Below are 13,166 nucleotides of genomic sequence, written 5' to 3' on the forward strand. Positions count from 1 at the left end.
TACTACTTTACTGCTGTTGCTTAGCTATTCACTACCCATTTTCTTTCTAAGAGTGGTTTCCCTCTTGCAGCAAAAACTGCTGAATGTGTTTAACATAGCAAATGCTTTGTGAGTCTCAGTGCATTCATGCATTCCTGTGGGGCTTGACTGACACTTGGCAGTAATGAGAAACGCTAGCTCTTACGGAGCAACATCTACACACACTAATGTTACACATTTCTGTTTCTTCCCTTAATAACCACCCTAATCAATACATACTACTGTAGGGTTTTGAAGAGTTTCTCAGTCAAACACCATACAAATGCATGGTATACTCAGGTCATCGGGACACAAATATGTATTTCTTCTTCTCCCAAATGCCCAGTCTTCTCTTCCATATCCCAAATGAATTTAAGCTACCAAAAAAGAAAACCCACCAGAACCCCAAATATTCAGACAGTCATCTGGTTAAAAAACACGGAATAAATTGTGCAAGAGAATAAAACGAACTGCAATCAGACTGCTGCATTGTTACTGTTACTCCAAGTATGCTCCTGTTACCCCGATTCCACTCTAAAGCACATTCAGGAAGTACTGAATAATTAAAAATCTTATTTCTTTTTTCCACTTACGAAGATATCTTTAAACTTCCCCAATCATATCACAGCAGTGCAGAATAAGCATTTTTTTTATACAACAGCAATGTTGAGCAAATAAAAACAAACCCTGGCAGACTCCTGTACACGTACTGACAAACATATTTTACTTCTGAGTAACAAATGCATGAATTTTCAGTACAGTCCTACCAGAGGCACCTTAATCGTTTTAGCCACTCCACTTTTTAAGAAAGGATAACTTAAGAAAGGATACCACTATAGTAACCAACAGGTTAGATGTTCAAAATAACTCAGCTCTGTTAACCAAAACAGTCACATTGTTAAAACGTTCACAACTTTCCACTGACATCTGCTGCTCTGTTTAAGATACAAAGAATGTGCTAATAAGGTATGAGCTACTTTGGAAATCTCTCCATTTATTTTAGAAATTGCAAATAAACCTTAACCACAGCTAACAACTATAATTCAATTCCTTGAATTTCCTCAGCAGCGTGTGAACAACTCTTACCTACAGCAGGCAGTCCTCCAGATATTGAGGTAAGGATATAGATCAGGACATGAGGCTCTAAGCTGGTAATGAAATCCATATGATTTTGGGTCAGGCATTCCAAAAGTTGGTAATAAGATTGGCTTAGTTTTCGATATTGCTGAAAATGAAGGAAGCATATGTTAATAATAAATATGGACATCTGGATTAACTAATATTAATGACATTAACAGATCACAGAAGATCGTATTTCTATGATGTGTTCAATTGTAATTTAGCCTTTAAATCACAACATTTATACAGTGAAAACATCTCTGTACCTTTGGTAAATTTCAACTTTTCCAATTTACCATAGCATATAAAGGATTAATTTAAAACAAACTCTGGATAATATTGTTGTGTTTTGACATTCTACATAGCCTTCAGTCTATTAAAAGTAGCATAACAGACTGCTCAGGATGTCAGCTGCACAGGATTGGTGCTTGTATCTCACCTTCTGTAGGAAATCTCACTGTGATTTACCACAGATCTCCCCAAAATTATCTCAGAGTTGTATTTTTTGTGTTTAAGGGAATTCTGTAACGGGCTCTGTGCAGGCAAAAGCACCTGCCTGTTTGTTTGGCACAATTATCAAGCTTACTCTTAAGGACCTGTGTTGAGGACGTGTATTTTTGGATGGCTAGGAATGTGCAAAATGTGTGCACTTCACCATACAACTGATAAACAGGCCTTCACTGAGGGAAGCTTTTCCAGTTCTAAGGATTTCTTTCTTGTGATAGGCACAGATCTGGATATTAACCATCTCTAACTATCCAGAATTCGTCTCTTCCAGCAAGAAAATGACAGTTCTGAACAAAAACATGGAAAAGAACAAAATTTAGCATTTTTCTTTTTTCTTTTTTTTTCTTTCTTTTTTTTTTTTTCCCAGAAAAGCTTAAAGAAAATCCTGGTAAAGCTCCCCTTTCACATGGCAGTTATATCAGCCCTGTATTTTAGACGTCTCAATGTAAATAAATCCAAGTAATCAAACTGAAAAATGCGTGCGAGCTGTTCTAGATCCCTCTGTCTCATTATAACAATATAAAGCCTGTGGTGGTGTTATTTCATATTTCACGTAAAGACTCCCAAGATGAGTAATTGCTTACTAGCAAGTCACTGTGGGATACTGAAAGCAGCATTCTGACAAAGGCCTGAAGTACATTGTCAAAGTGGTTGTCCCCGTACAACCTGAAGATGCCAAAGCAGATATAATTTCCACATAAGGCAGATTTGAGCGCAGAGTAACAGATGGAAATGCCCTTGAGTTTCAGCGGATAAACCTGATCTTCTGACAAAGCCCCAAGAGAGAGGATCTGATTACCTGCTTTCATAAAAAGAAAGAAAGAAAGAAAGAAAAAACTTATGTAAGCAGCTGCAAATCTGCAATATTTTGATGGCACTATCTAAGCCCCTATTTTGTCTTTATTTTCATTACTATTCAGAAGGAAAAATTGTTTCTGCATTTACAGTGAAAGATCTGTTCAGTAAGCACGACTAGAACTTAAAAGTCACCAGGGAATGAATATGCAAAAATTGAAGTATACGCTGTGGAACTCCTGCCACCGATTTACACGCAGACCGTGATTGAGTCTATCAGCATGAACTCACCATCTCAACAGAGCTGCAACACACGGTTTTATAGTTGCTCATGCTGCAGCAAAGCCTGGTTTTGATCCATTACCATGACGGTCTCTTGGGATGGCTGCTGATGTATACACACACTAAATATATCCCTCAGAAAACAAATATGTCCATTACAAAAGCCTCTATTTTACCAGTCACAGATGGGAATGACTTTTTAATTAAAATCCATGTTTAAAATGTAAAAATAACAGCTAACTGTAAATATTTGCTGTTGCTATTACCAGGCAATAGTGGCTTTTGGATCCACCACACAGCAGCACAGCAGATCCCACTGCAATGCCCTGTACAAATCTGGTTATTCACAGGCTTTCATCACCGAGTTTTTTAAAGGCTCTTGTCATAACGTCACTCTTATTTTCATAGCACCCCAGTGTTAGTTTGTCTTCATGAGAAAAGTGCATTAAAAAAAAAAAGTAATTAATGAAATGGAGCTAAAATAGTTGGATGAACAAAGCAAAGATTGAGTGCTTCAGCTCTACCATGAAGCAGCCCCACCTGGCGCTGACCATGGTAAGCCTGGCAGGTACAAAAGCTAACCTGGCCTTCACTCTGTTAGTACTCAACAAGAGTTCACTCTTTTTAATTCTAACCAGATGAAAATAACACAAACTCAGGTATTTTTAAAAGACTTACTACAAATATAAGCACAAGGGTCTGCAGATCGGGTGCTTGATTTGCCTGCTTTCACCTAATCAAGCTGTCATGGCTATTCCAGCACCTTGGAACACGGAGCAGCAGGTGACCAGGACCATTACCTGCTCACAATTCCAAATACTGCCATGTGAGAGGGATTTGTGGTGAGTCCATTTTCCTTCTGTAACAGGCAATTCAAATATACTGCTGAAAAACTTGCATCACACATCACCCATATCAGTCTGCACACCATTGTTTAATACATATCAGGTGTTATGAGACTTGATATTAAAGTTGTCTCTCCACAACTCTCCTTCCTACCCATGCAAATTTTCACCTGCGTGTACTTGCCTTAATTTTTTTCTTAACATTATTGATAATTGCAAATTAGAAATTTACATCGCATAATTAGCAAAATGAGGCAGGGGAATCTTGTTTCTAAACACACTGAAGTATAGAAGTACAGCACTCTTTGGTGCTGTTCATGCAAACAGGGAGAAAGGCAAGCGATACCATTTAAAACACTGATGTTCTTCACCACTCTAGCAAGTACAAAGCACTTTATCCATCAGGTTGTAATGGAAGAGCAGACTTAATAGACTGGGAGTACAGTCGGGGATGACTCTGAAGTAGTAGCCAGGGTCTGGAAGAAGTAGGAATGGCATCACTAGGGTTATGGGAGGGAAGAGAAGAATCAATTCTTTAGCTAGGAAAGATGGTCACTTAGAATCAAGATTTATACACAGTTAATACTTATGCATGAAAATGCTTTCGATACTGTAAATGATCATATAAGCACCTGTAGGCTACTGACATGAATATAATGCAAGTAGGGGAGAGGCTGAATACCAATGACTGACAACGAAATTCATTTGAGATGGTGTCAAACCCATTATACTAAGAATGACCTGCATCCAAAAGATCCTCTTCAAAAAGTTAAACTCAGTAAAAAACATACAATGTCTTCTACCGTACTTGGATATCTGTTTATTGTAATACTCTTTATTTACATATAATCAGGAATGCAACTAAAATAAAGGTCCTACAGGTGCCCATTTAAGACCTCCCAGTCAGATAATTTTTATTATTATCCCTCTTTTTGATATGACCCGGTCCCGTTAGTGAGAACATTAATGAATTTCCAATTCTGCAACAGTTAACCAACCAGCCAGTCAGCGTGTGAGATGAAGAGGGAAGGCAGACACCATTTTTGAAAGCCACTGTGTAAATCAGTGCATAACTGCTACAACAAAACCATGTCAGAAAGGTAAGTGTGCTGTAGGATACCTTGTCTAGTTTTCTCCACTACTAAATCTTCTACTGAAAATCTTTAATAACACCTAACTTCAGAAACAAAGTTCTCAATCCAATGAAACAGCCCTTGAGCCATAGCCCATCAATCCATGGCACCATGAAATCCTAGCTCCTTCAAGAGCTCATTGCCATATGCAACGATAGATGGAAAGAGATGCCAAGGAGGCAATTATGTACTTTTTATAGAAATTAATTGGAAGTTGATGGAAAAATGGAATGATGAGGAAGGAAGCTGAAAAAAAACCTAGGAATCCCTTAGCCTGGGAGCATGAATTATAGGAGTAGTTACACTCCTGGGCTGATCTTCTAGCATTTTTATTACTTCATAAAAAAAGAAAGAAAAAAAAAGCAAAAAAAAAAAAAAAATCACTGGATGATTATAACCTTAAATCCATTTATCAGCACAATACATTCCATCTAGAAGGGCACCAACCCAGCCTCACCCCAGGCAGCTCAGGCAGGGAGGAATTCAGTGCCCATCCCCTCTAATGAAAACACTGAGAAGAATTTGTGACTACTGCAAGATTAAAAGCTGTTTTTTGCAAGTGGACAGAGTCCACAGAGAACTGTTCTGCGTTCATGGACTCATTTTAAAAGGGTCTAAGAGTAGGAACAGCTCATTTCAAATTAGCAGCAGAGGTGAGAGACCTCGTGGTCCCTGTTACCAGCGCCCCCAGCCATCAGCCTACAAGTCAATAGACACCGTGCTGCAACAGACTGGTGTTTTAGCATTAGTTATTGAAAAAAAATATGAAGTACGGCGCCATGCCTGACCAGATGAAAAAGAAGAATGTTCTACATGTAACATTTAGCAGGAGCTGCAGGGGAGTATTTTCACGCACCATAAATACGACTGAACGTAAAGGGATTTACTGAAGGACTTGGAATCCGGTCGAGAACAGCTCCTCAGCTACTGAGGATATGTTTACATTTATAATCCTTGCAGCACAAGACTGAAATGCAATTTCATAAATGACTGTTAAAAGAAATGATTTAAGGAAATTAAATCACCATAAAAATGACCTTCGATGTAAAGGATTTTTCAATGGCATTTGAAATTCACAGCTCCTGTCGAAATGGAAACTGCAGAAACCAATCAGCGAACTTTCAGTGTTACTGCTGAGGATTAAAAGTCAAATAAAAAGACAACGGAGGCCAAATTCTTAACGTGGGAGAAACAGAATAATGCAAAACCTTACAAATAGGCCAAGCTTCAAAATTGTTACTCACTTTTAATATAACTTCTTGCCCTGCATTTCACAGCAATATGTTACATACAAAGCATTATAAACTCCTTCAGCCTCGGAGATGATACAAAATCACTGCAGGAGTAAGAAAAAGATTTTTAAAGATACTGGGTGACAGTGGTCTGTAGGATACAATGCCTGTGTTTGGCCGGCAGCGTCAGCATCTCAACACTTTGGGAAGAAGGAACTGCAGGAAAAATATGTGTGCATGCATAGAAGGAAGACAAAGCCAGCTATGAAACATCTCGGGATGCTCTGACCGAAGATAACATCGCCGTGCCTCAGAACCCCACAGGCAATATGCTCCAGAGCTCTTTGCACAGCTCATTCCCTCACTCCCTCCTAGATGCGGGAGCATGTCAGGACAGGCAGCTTCCCTTTCAGCGCTCTCGCTTAATTGCTTTTACAGTAGGAGCTATCATACAGATATGATTTCCTTATGGCTGAGCTTCCGTTAAGCAGGGCACGTTCTAGAATTCAGTTCAATAAGCAGCATTGATAATAATACAACCAAATAATGTTTTAAAGCATCAATTGGGTTAAGTTAAAAAAAAAAACCAAAAAACTCTGGTAAGATTAAACAAAGGTTGTGAAAACTGACCATATTTATAGAGGCAGAAATAATGTTTGTTGCCTTTTCCCCTTGCATATTTTTCTTATTTGCTACTGCCCCATAAAGATGGGTTTTGAATGCATGCTTTCCACGTGTTCAGAATGCTAGAGAAGTGGCCATATATAGAAAACAAAAGGAAAGCATGAATCATAAAGATGAGAGCAAACTTCATAAACTAATTTTTAAAGCCTCCAGAACAACAAAACATGCATAAAAACCTCTCACAACAGCACAAGCAGCATGAATAATGCCAAGATAAATTTGCCAAAAGAAAAAGATGATGAAATCTGAGTCAGTAATGAAGAACAATATATTATGGAAGCAGCATCGCAGAAGAGAGGACAACAGAAGAACAGCAATAGAGAACAGTGAACGAGCCACGTGTAAGCAAATCTACTGATTAGGAATACCTGCAGCACTGCAAGAATCGGCTTTATCACAACTCGGAAGAAGAAGTGCTGTCTTAGGAAGTTGCTGGCACTGAATGGATCACCACACTAAGTTTTGAAATGCGTGCTCTAGAAGCAATTTAAAGCTCATTAGAAATAATTGTGTCTGGCTACTGGAAAATGTGGTAAAATTTAATCCACATCCAAATGCTACCTGGGCTGTGAGAACAGGAAATTGTTTTGTGCTACTGTGGCTAACCTCATCGCTGACCCTGAGCAGTAACTGCTACAACAGCTGAAAGCTGAAGCAAAATTAAAAACTTACATCAAAGTATATCATGACAGAATGCAGATAAATAAAAACAGCATATTGAAAATATTATTTTTATGTCGGTCTTCTATAATGAAAGGGAAGAGGTTTACTAAAATGTAAAGAAGCCACAGAACAAAAATAGATGGTCCCAGTCCCAAGATGTGCTGAAACATAATTCCTGTACAACTGGGAGTTCAAAAACACACAGTGAGGAGACTTGTACATACAGAATTAGAAGTGAGATATACTGGCAATGAAGAAAGGCGGACCATACTATTCAATCTCCTTTTGATTCTCTTCTCTCAGCTGTTTATTTTACACCAATGTATCGCTCCGTCTCGAGCCGTAATGGACAAGATCCTAACAAGGATAATTGACCATCTAAGTGCCTTTCGCATCGTATGCCAGGGTTTACATCTTTGAAACATATAGCATTTGTAAAGACCTCTTAGTCAGAACTGCCCTCAGCACTGTCATTACTGGGTAAATCAGCAGCCCTCATCACACAGCCAGACCTGCTAAGCACAACCACACACTTGCTGAGCTGCTAATTTTCAAAAATGCAAAGACCTCACAATTTAAATTTTGCTCAGTACAGCTGACAATGCTGAAAGTGCTTTAAAAACAGATGTCTGGGACTTTTTTCTGCTTTTCACTCATAAGCGTGAAATGACTACATACAGGTCTAAGAGAAAAACACGTGTATGTTTTAGTCGAGAGAGATAAGGAGATTTCAGCATCTATACACACATTCACGCACACCCTAACAGCACAGTACTAACCTCTTCCCCAGCCTTTACTGCAGCCTGGCACAGATCTTACAGAACATACACAGAAAATGGGGGTGCCAGCTGTACATAAATGGACACCAACAAGCTTTGGCAGAATTTCAGACGGACAGAAAGTGACACACCAGTTTATCAGATGTTTGTTTAGAAAAGTTATTCCCATTGAAGCAACAGCACAGCGTTTACACAGAACACAGGCATATGTAAATTTGTGATGATTCCCATCACATAAAGCAAGCTATCTTTGCAAAGGAACTGTGCATTATCCAAAACTGCTCTGACTCTGTGAGAGGAGCTCAGCATCCAGGGCACAGAGTAGGAGAGGTGAGGGGTAGTGAGCCTGGTGTTCAGGCTGGGACTGCCAAGACAAGCACAGCTGGGCCTTCAAGTGACAGGAGGAACTTGTCGAGGACGACAGGAGCCTGGGCACACTGTATGGGAACCCACTGCATCAGTGGATTAACTGAGAGTGAGACTGAAAGAAAGGGAGGACCTTCCCACAAGGATATCATGATGAAAGAAGTGTTTACTTCTGTTTTGCCCCCTCTGTCTCATCTCACCACTCTGAGCTCCTCTTGGTTTAAAAAGGCAATTATTACAGTTTGGATTACAATGAAATCTACTCCGAGTTTCAAAAGTCTTTTTGATCAGCTTTGAGGAGCTCCCTGTAAACTGCAGGCACATACAACAGGGCTGGCTGACTCGGTAAGATAAATAGCAAACGCTTTCAAATGTTCCCTCTTGACATTTACTGTTCATCTTCTACTTGTTCCCTAATACTTTAGGTGAGAATCTCGCCCACCGCTTTCAAAATGTTGAGTTTCTCACACTGATGGTACAGCAGAATCACACAGCTGCTCAGAAAGGGACGATGCCAATACTGCACAAGAACACTGTGCTGAGCTTCATGATCGTCACTGGGTTTGCATGGCCATCTTTCCCAGCACGTCTCCAAAGACTACGTATGCTTAAAGGAGAAAAACTGAGTCAAAGAAAGCCATACAGTATTGAGGATTGAAGCTTTCCTTAAAAACAGCATTATAAGATATTCAGAGAGACATTTCAAATAAACAAAAACTCTCTTGGTATGATTATTGTTACAGGGAGTTGTGCGTTCAGAAGGTCATACCCAACTACATTAATGACCCTTACCACACATTTCCAAAAGAGTTCTGTCCGTTCTTTCCCCTGGGACATAAACCCCATAAACTGGTAACTGGCGATAAATGCTAAAAATGTTAACAGCAATCATTGCAAGGTGATTAATTACAGCGTATCCTGAAATACTTACACTGGGCAGCAAAAGCCTCTCAGAGTGTAAACCAGTGACCACCTCAGAAAAGAAGTGCAGCAGTTTGAAATATTGCTAATGTGGGATGCTTATTGCAGGGCCCACAGCTGAGCCGCGGCGGCCGTCAGGCCAGTGCTGCCCATCTGTGCCAGCACAGAGCCAGCTGGATTATTGGAAATCACTGCTTTTAGGGGCTGCTTCAGCTGACTGCGCTGGGGGCTCTTTCATGTTCATTTTGCAGCGAGTCTAATCCTGGAATCAGTGTTGACAATCACTCAAAGAAGAGAAAACGTGAACAATTTCTCTAAATATCTCTAAGTATTGGAAAGATACTGCTGTGACCTTGACTCGATGAGAATATGAATGTGTTTTCAGAGCAAAACAGAAAGAAATATATATGATTCTATGACATATATAATTACATACACACAAATGTTGAGTAGAGGCTTTTCTCCCATCTCCATATCTTTCCTCCAATTTTAGTTGACAGGTCATTTAAAATCTTTATTTTGAAGGAAATTAAGAGCACTCCTCCTCTTGCTACTGCGATCTGTATTGAGTAAAACAACATCTTTCCAAACAGCTATGGAGGACAGGGAAGGAAACTGTGAAATAAAGCCCTTATATCATCACTTCAGGCCTTCCTACAACACACATCTCCAAATTGATGCCACAGAACCAACATTTAACTAAGAGAGCAACAGGTGTTTGGGCACAGCCTTCAGCACGCTCTGTGGCTCCACTGCTTCATTTACATCCTAAGTCTGCACTGTCCTGAAATTTCCTTTTACAATGCCTAATTAAATTCTATCATGAGCCAGAAGATGCTGTCTGGTCCCTGTGCACAAGAACTACCAATCCTTTAGGACTGAGAACTTCATGAATGTCACACACACACACGCACACACGTTTTGCATTTGAAAGCAAAAGGTTTCTTAATAGAGCGTTCTGTAGACCTGAGTTAAGAATGAAGAAGATTGAGGCCTTGTGGCTGACTAAGCAAGGATCACAGACTGGAGGCCCACTGCTAAGATAACTGGATGACCAATCGAAAGGTATCTTTTTCACAGGAGCAGAAATGGTGGTAAAGGCCGACTGCAATTAAAAGAGCAAAAGAAAATGTAAGGGCAGTGGGGTCAGGTACTGCAGGACAAGTGAGCTTGAAGCATACTCAAGATTACATTTGCATTTCTTTGTATCATCAAAAGAAAATTTCCAGCCATTAAGTGCAAACTAAGTATAAAGTTAAGAGAAACTTCATCACAAAATCTGAAAGTTTATCTCTTATCTTCCCATACAAAGAAAACCTGATTTTTTTGTTTTAATCATTGTCACGAATGTACCTCAGAATATAGCTAAAAAACTTGTGCCAGCTTAGAACGGGGTATACTTGAAAAAGAAAACAGAGAAATGTTTTGGCAAGGACTGAGAGTTACACGGATAATTTTCTTCTGTCCTACATAAATGCATTCTGCATATACTGTTTCCATACCCTGCAGTTCAAAAGCAAATTACACCTGAGGGTTTTATACAAGTACCAGCCGTGTAACAAACACAATTTCCAGACCTAAAATGCAGCCTGAATGCACTGAAAGCGTATCTGATGCACCAGTTTTCTTTCTTGAAAAGTAGCAGGGCATTTATGGCTATTCCTTTGTACACAAACCACAAATCTACAAAAATAAGGTAACGTTTCTTGCAAAATATTTAGGAAGTGAAATTGCAAGCTACAAAGTTAGCTGGAGTCTATTACAAACAGTTGGTGTCACAGACCTGTTGCAATTGAATACCTGAGTGGGAGCAGTAAAATGAAGCAACTTATTATGAACAGTTGTAACAGTGCTCTAGGGTAAAGCTGTTATGGTCCTATTACGTTTTGGAGCTGCTGGAATATAATTTGAATATATAAAATCAACCCACACCTATCAATCAGTAGCTGAGATCAAACACCTCACGAGTATTCGTATCTTTGCTGAAATCCATTTACAGTTGCTAAAAGAGGAGTTAAAGCGATACAAGCAACAATGCTGCATGAATGCATCCCCATCTGTGAAAGAAAGGAGCTCCATAGGTCTGCCAGGAAGCTCTGCAGCTCACAAAGGGCTGAGACTGGTGGTAGTACATTACAGTCCTGCTTGGTTCTCTAAAACTCAGCAGTGGCCAGGGATAGGAACTAGCATGATTTTGTATCACCGGACAGGCAAAGAATGACACTGCAGAGGAAATGTTAATGAATACCTACTGTATGTACAGATCATTTTACTAGCTTCCCTGAAGAGAAAAATTCTGTTTGGAGATGATCCACCAAAACTTAAACATTGCGACCTGAAAAAAGTAACAGCAAAAAAACTCAGATGGTCGTCAAAACAGAAAACCACAAGGGACTCATTCCATACAACAGAGAAAACGTGTTTGCTGATTACACAGTACATTTACTCAATAAGTTCCAGCTTTCACTCCAGTGACGTGCACTCTCGTTATCTAAATATGGTTGCTTAAGACACAATCATGACAAAAGATGAAACAATTTTAACCAGAAATGGTGAGAAGACAACATATAATTCCCCTCACGGTGACCGGTGAGCACCTTGTGCCTGCATACAGCTCAGAAGAACGATGCAGAGTTCCCACAGTCCAACTAGTTGGGATAACTTCTACCCTTGCTTGTTCCTAAGATCAGCCAATCCCCACTGGTTATTCTGCTACATAAAATTCATGGCAATCAAAAGCCAGTTCTGTGAGTGTAAACTACAAGTGCACTCTATGAACAGTCAGACCTTAAGATGGAACCATGCTGCCTCCTCCGATGCAAACACTTCAGCAAAGCCAACACAAATCGTTTGCTCCCCAAACTGGAAACACAGCAGAGTTATTGCCAAAGTCCCTGCTGTATTTGCCTATTCTGTCTGTGATGCAGAATTTTAACTTCTGGTTTATGCCTAAGTGAGATGCATTTAGTACTTAAAAATTCATTTTCAACACAGATCTTAAGTTTCTGAGTAACTTTAGCAAAAGCCTTAGTATTGGTTTGTCCTGAGCAGGAAAGGAGCCATCACCGAGAGATGTAAAACAGAACACCCCTGGCTGAGCTATCTGCTAGGCTGCTTTTGGTGGTACGTGGATTGTAAGACCCCTATCACACAGACAGCAGTAGGTACCTTTCATTGCTCTCAGACCAATTTGCAGCATCCCTTGCTTCAAATTACGAAGTCTGACTATTTACCAGTAAACAAAACATGCCACATATAAAACGTCTGTGGATTCCACGTGCTCAAAATGATAATGGCTGGCAGAGGCAAGAAAAAGAGCACACCTTCTCAATGTCTGAGTGGCATAATGCACAATCTGATACTCTGTAACATATTTTAACCATGTCAAAGTATATTGTATAATGCATTCTAACCTGTAAAAACTAATGCAGTACACAACTCATGAAAACCTCCATCCCAGATGATGTTTTCTAAAGGGAACAAGGCAGATTTTCTGAATACCAATAGGCAGAAGAACATGAATATGGAAAGTAGTCACTTTTTGTATAAGATTTATTGTTCCAGTTTCTCTTTGCTTCAGTTTGCTATTATTAGAGTTGTGTTTATGTTTTAACCATCTCCTCCTTGAAATGAGTTGCGGCACTATTAGAGTACACTGCTTGTGCACTGCATCATCAGTAAAAATAAGTTGAACTTTTCCAGCCTTTACTACACCCCCACTGGGATAAAAGACATAATTAACCCACACAAACCAAAGAGGAAGCCACAGCAAGCCAGTCCACACACCCAGGAGCCAAGAGCTCTCAGGAGCCAGGAGCTCTC

General features: G+C 39.7%; 1 protein-coding gene across 1 annotated transcript in view; it reads right to left on the bottom strand.

Annotated features, from left to right (window-relative positions):
• Positions 1 to 13,166, bottom strand: part of RANBP17 (RAN binding protein 17) — a 149,991-nt gene that overhangs the window by 26,958 nt on the left and 109,867 nt on the right. The window contains 3 exon segments of the mRNA XM_046900429.1: positions 1,105 to 1,243; positions 2,229 to 2,443; positions 11,597 to 11,679. Coding sequence (XP_046756385.1) covers positions 1,105 to 1,243; positions 2,229 to 2,443; positions 11,597 to 11,679 — 437 coding nt within the window.

Source organism: Gallus gallus, chromosome 13 (assembly GCF_016699485.2).
Source record: "Gallus gallus isolate bGalGal1 chromosome 13, bGalGal1.mat.broiler.GRCg7b, whole genome shotgun sequence".
NCBI classification, from domain to species: domain Eukaryota; kingdom Metazoa; phylum Chordata; class Aves; order Galliformes; family Phasianidae; genus Gallus; species Gallus gallus.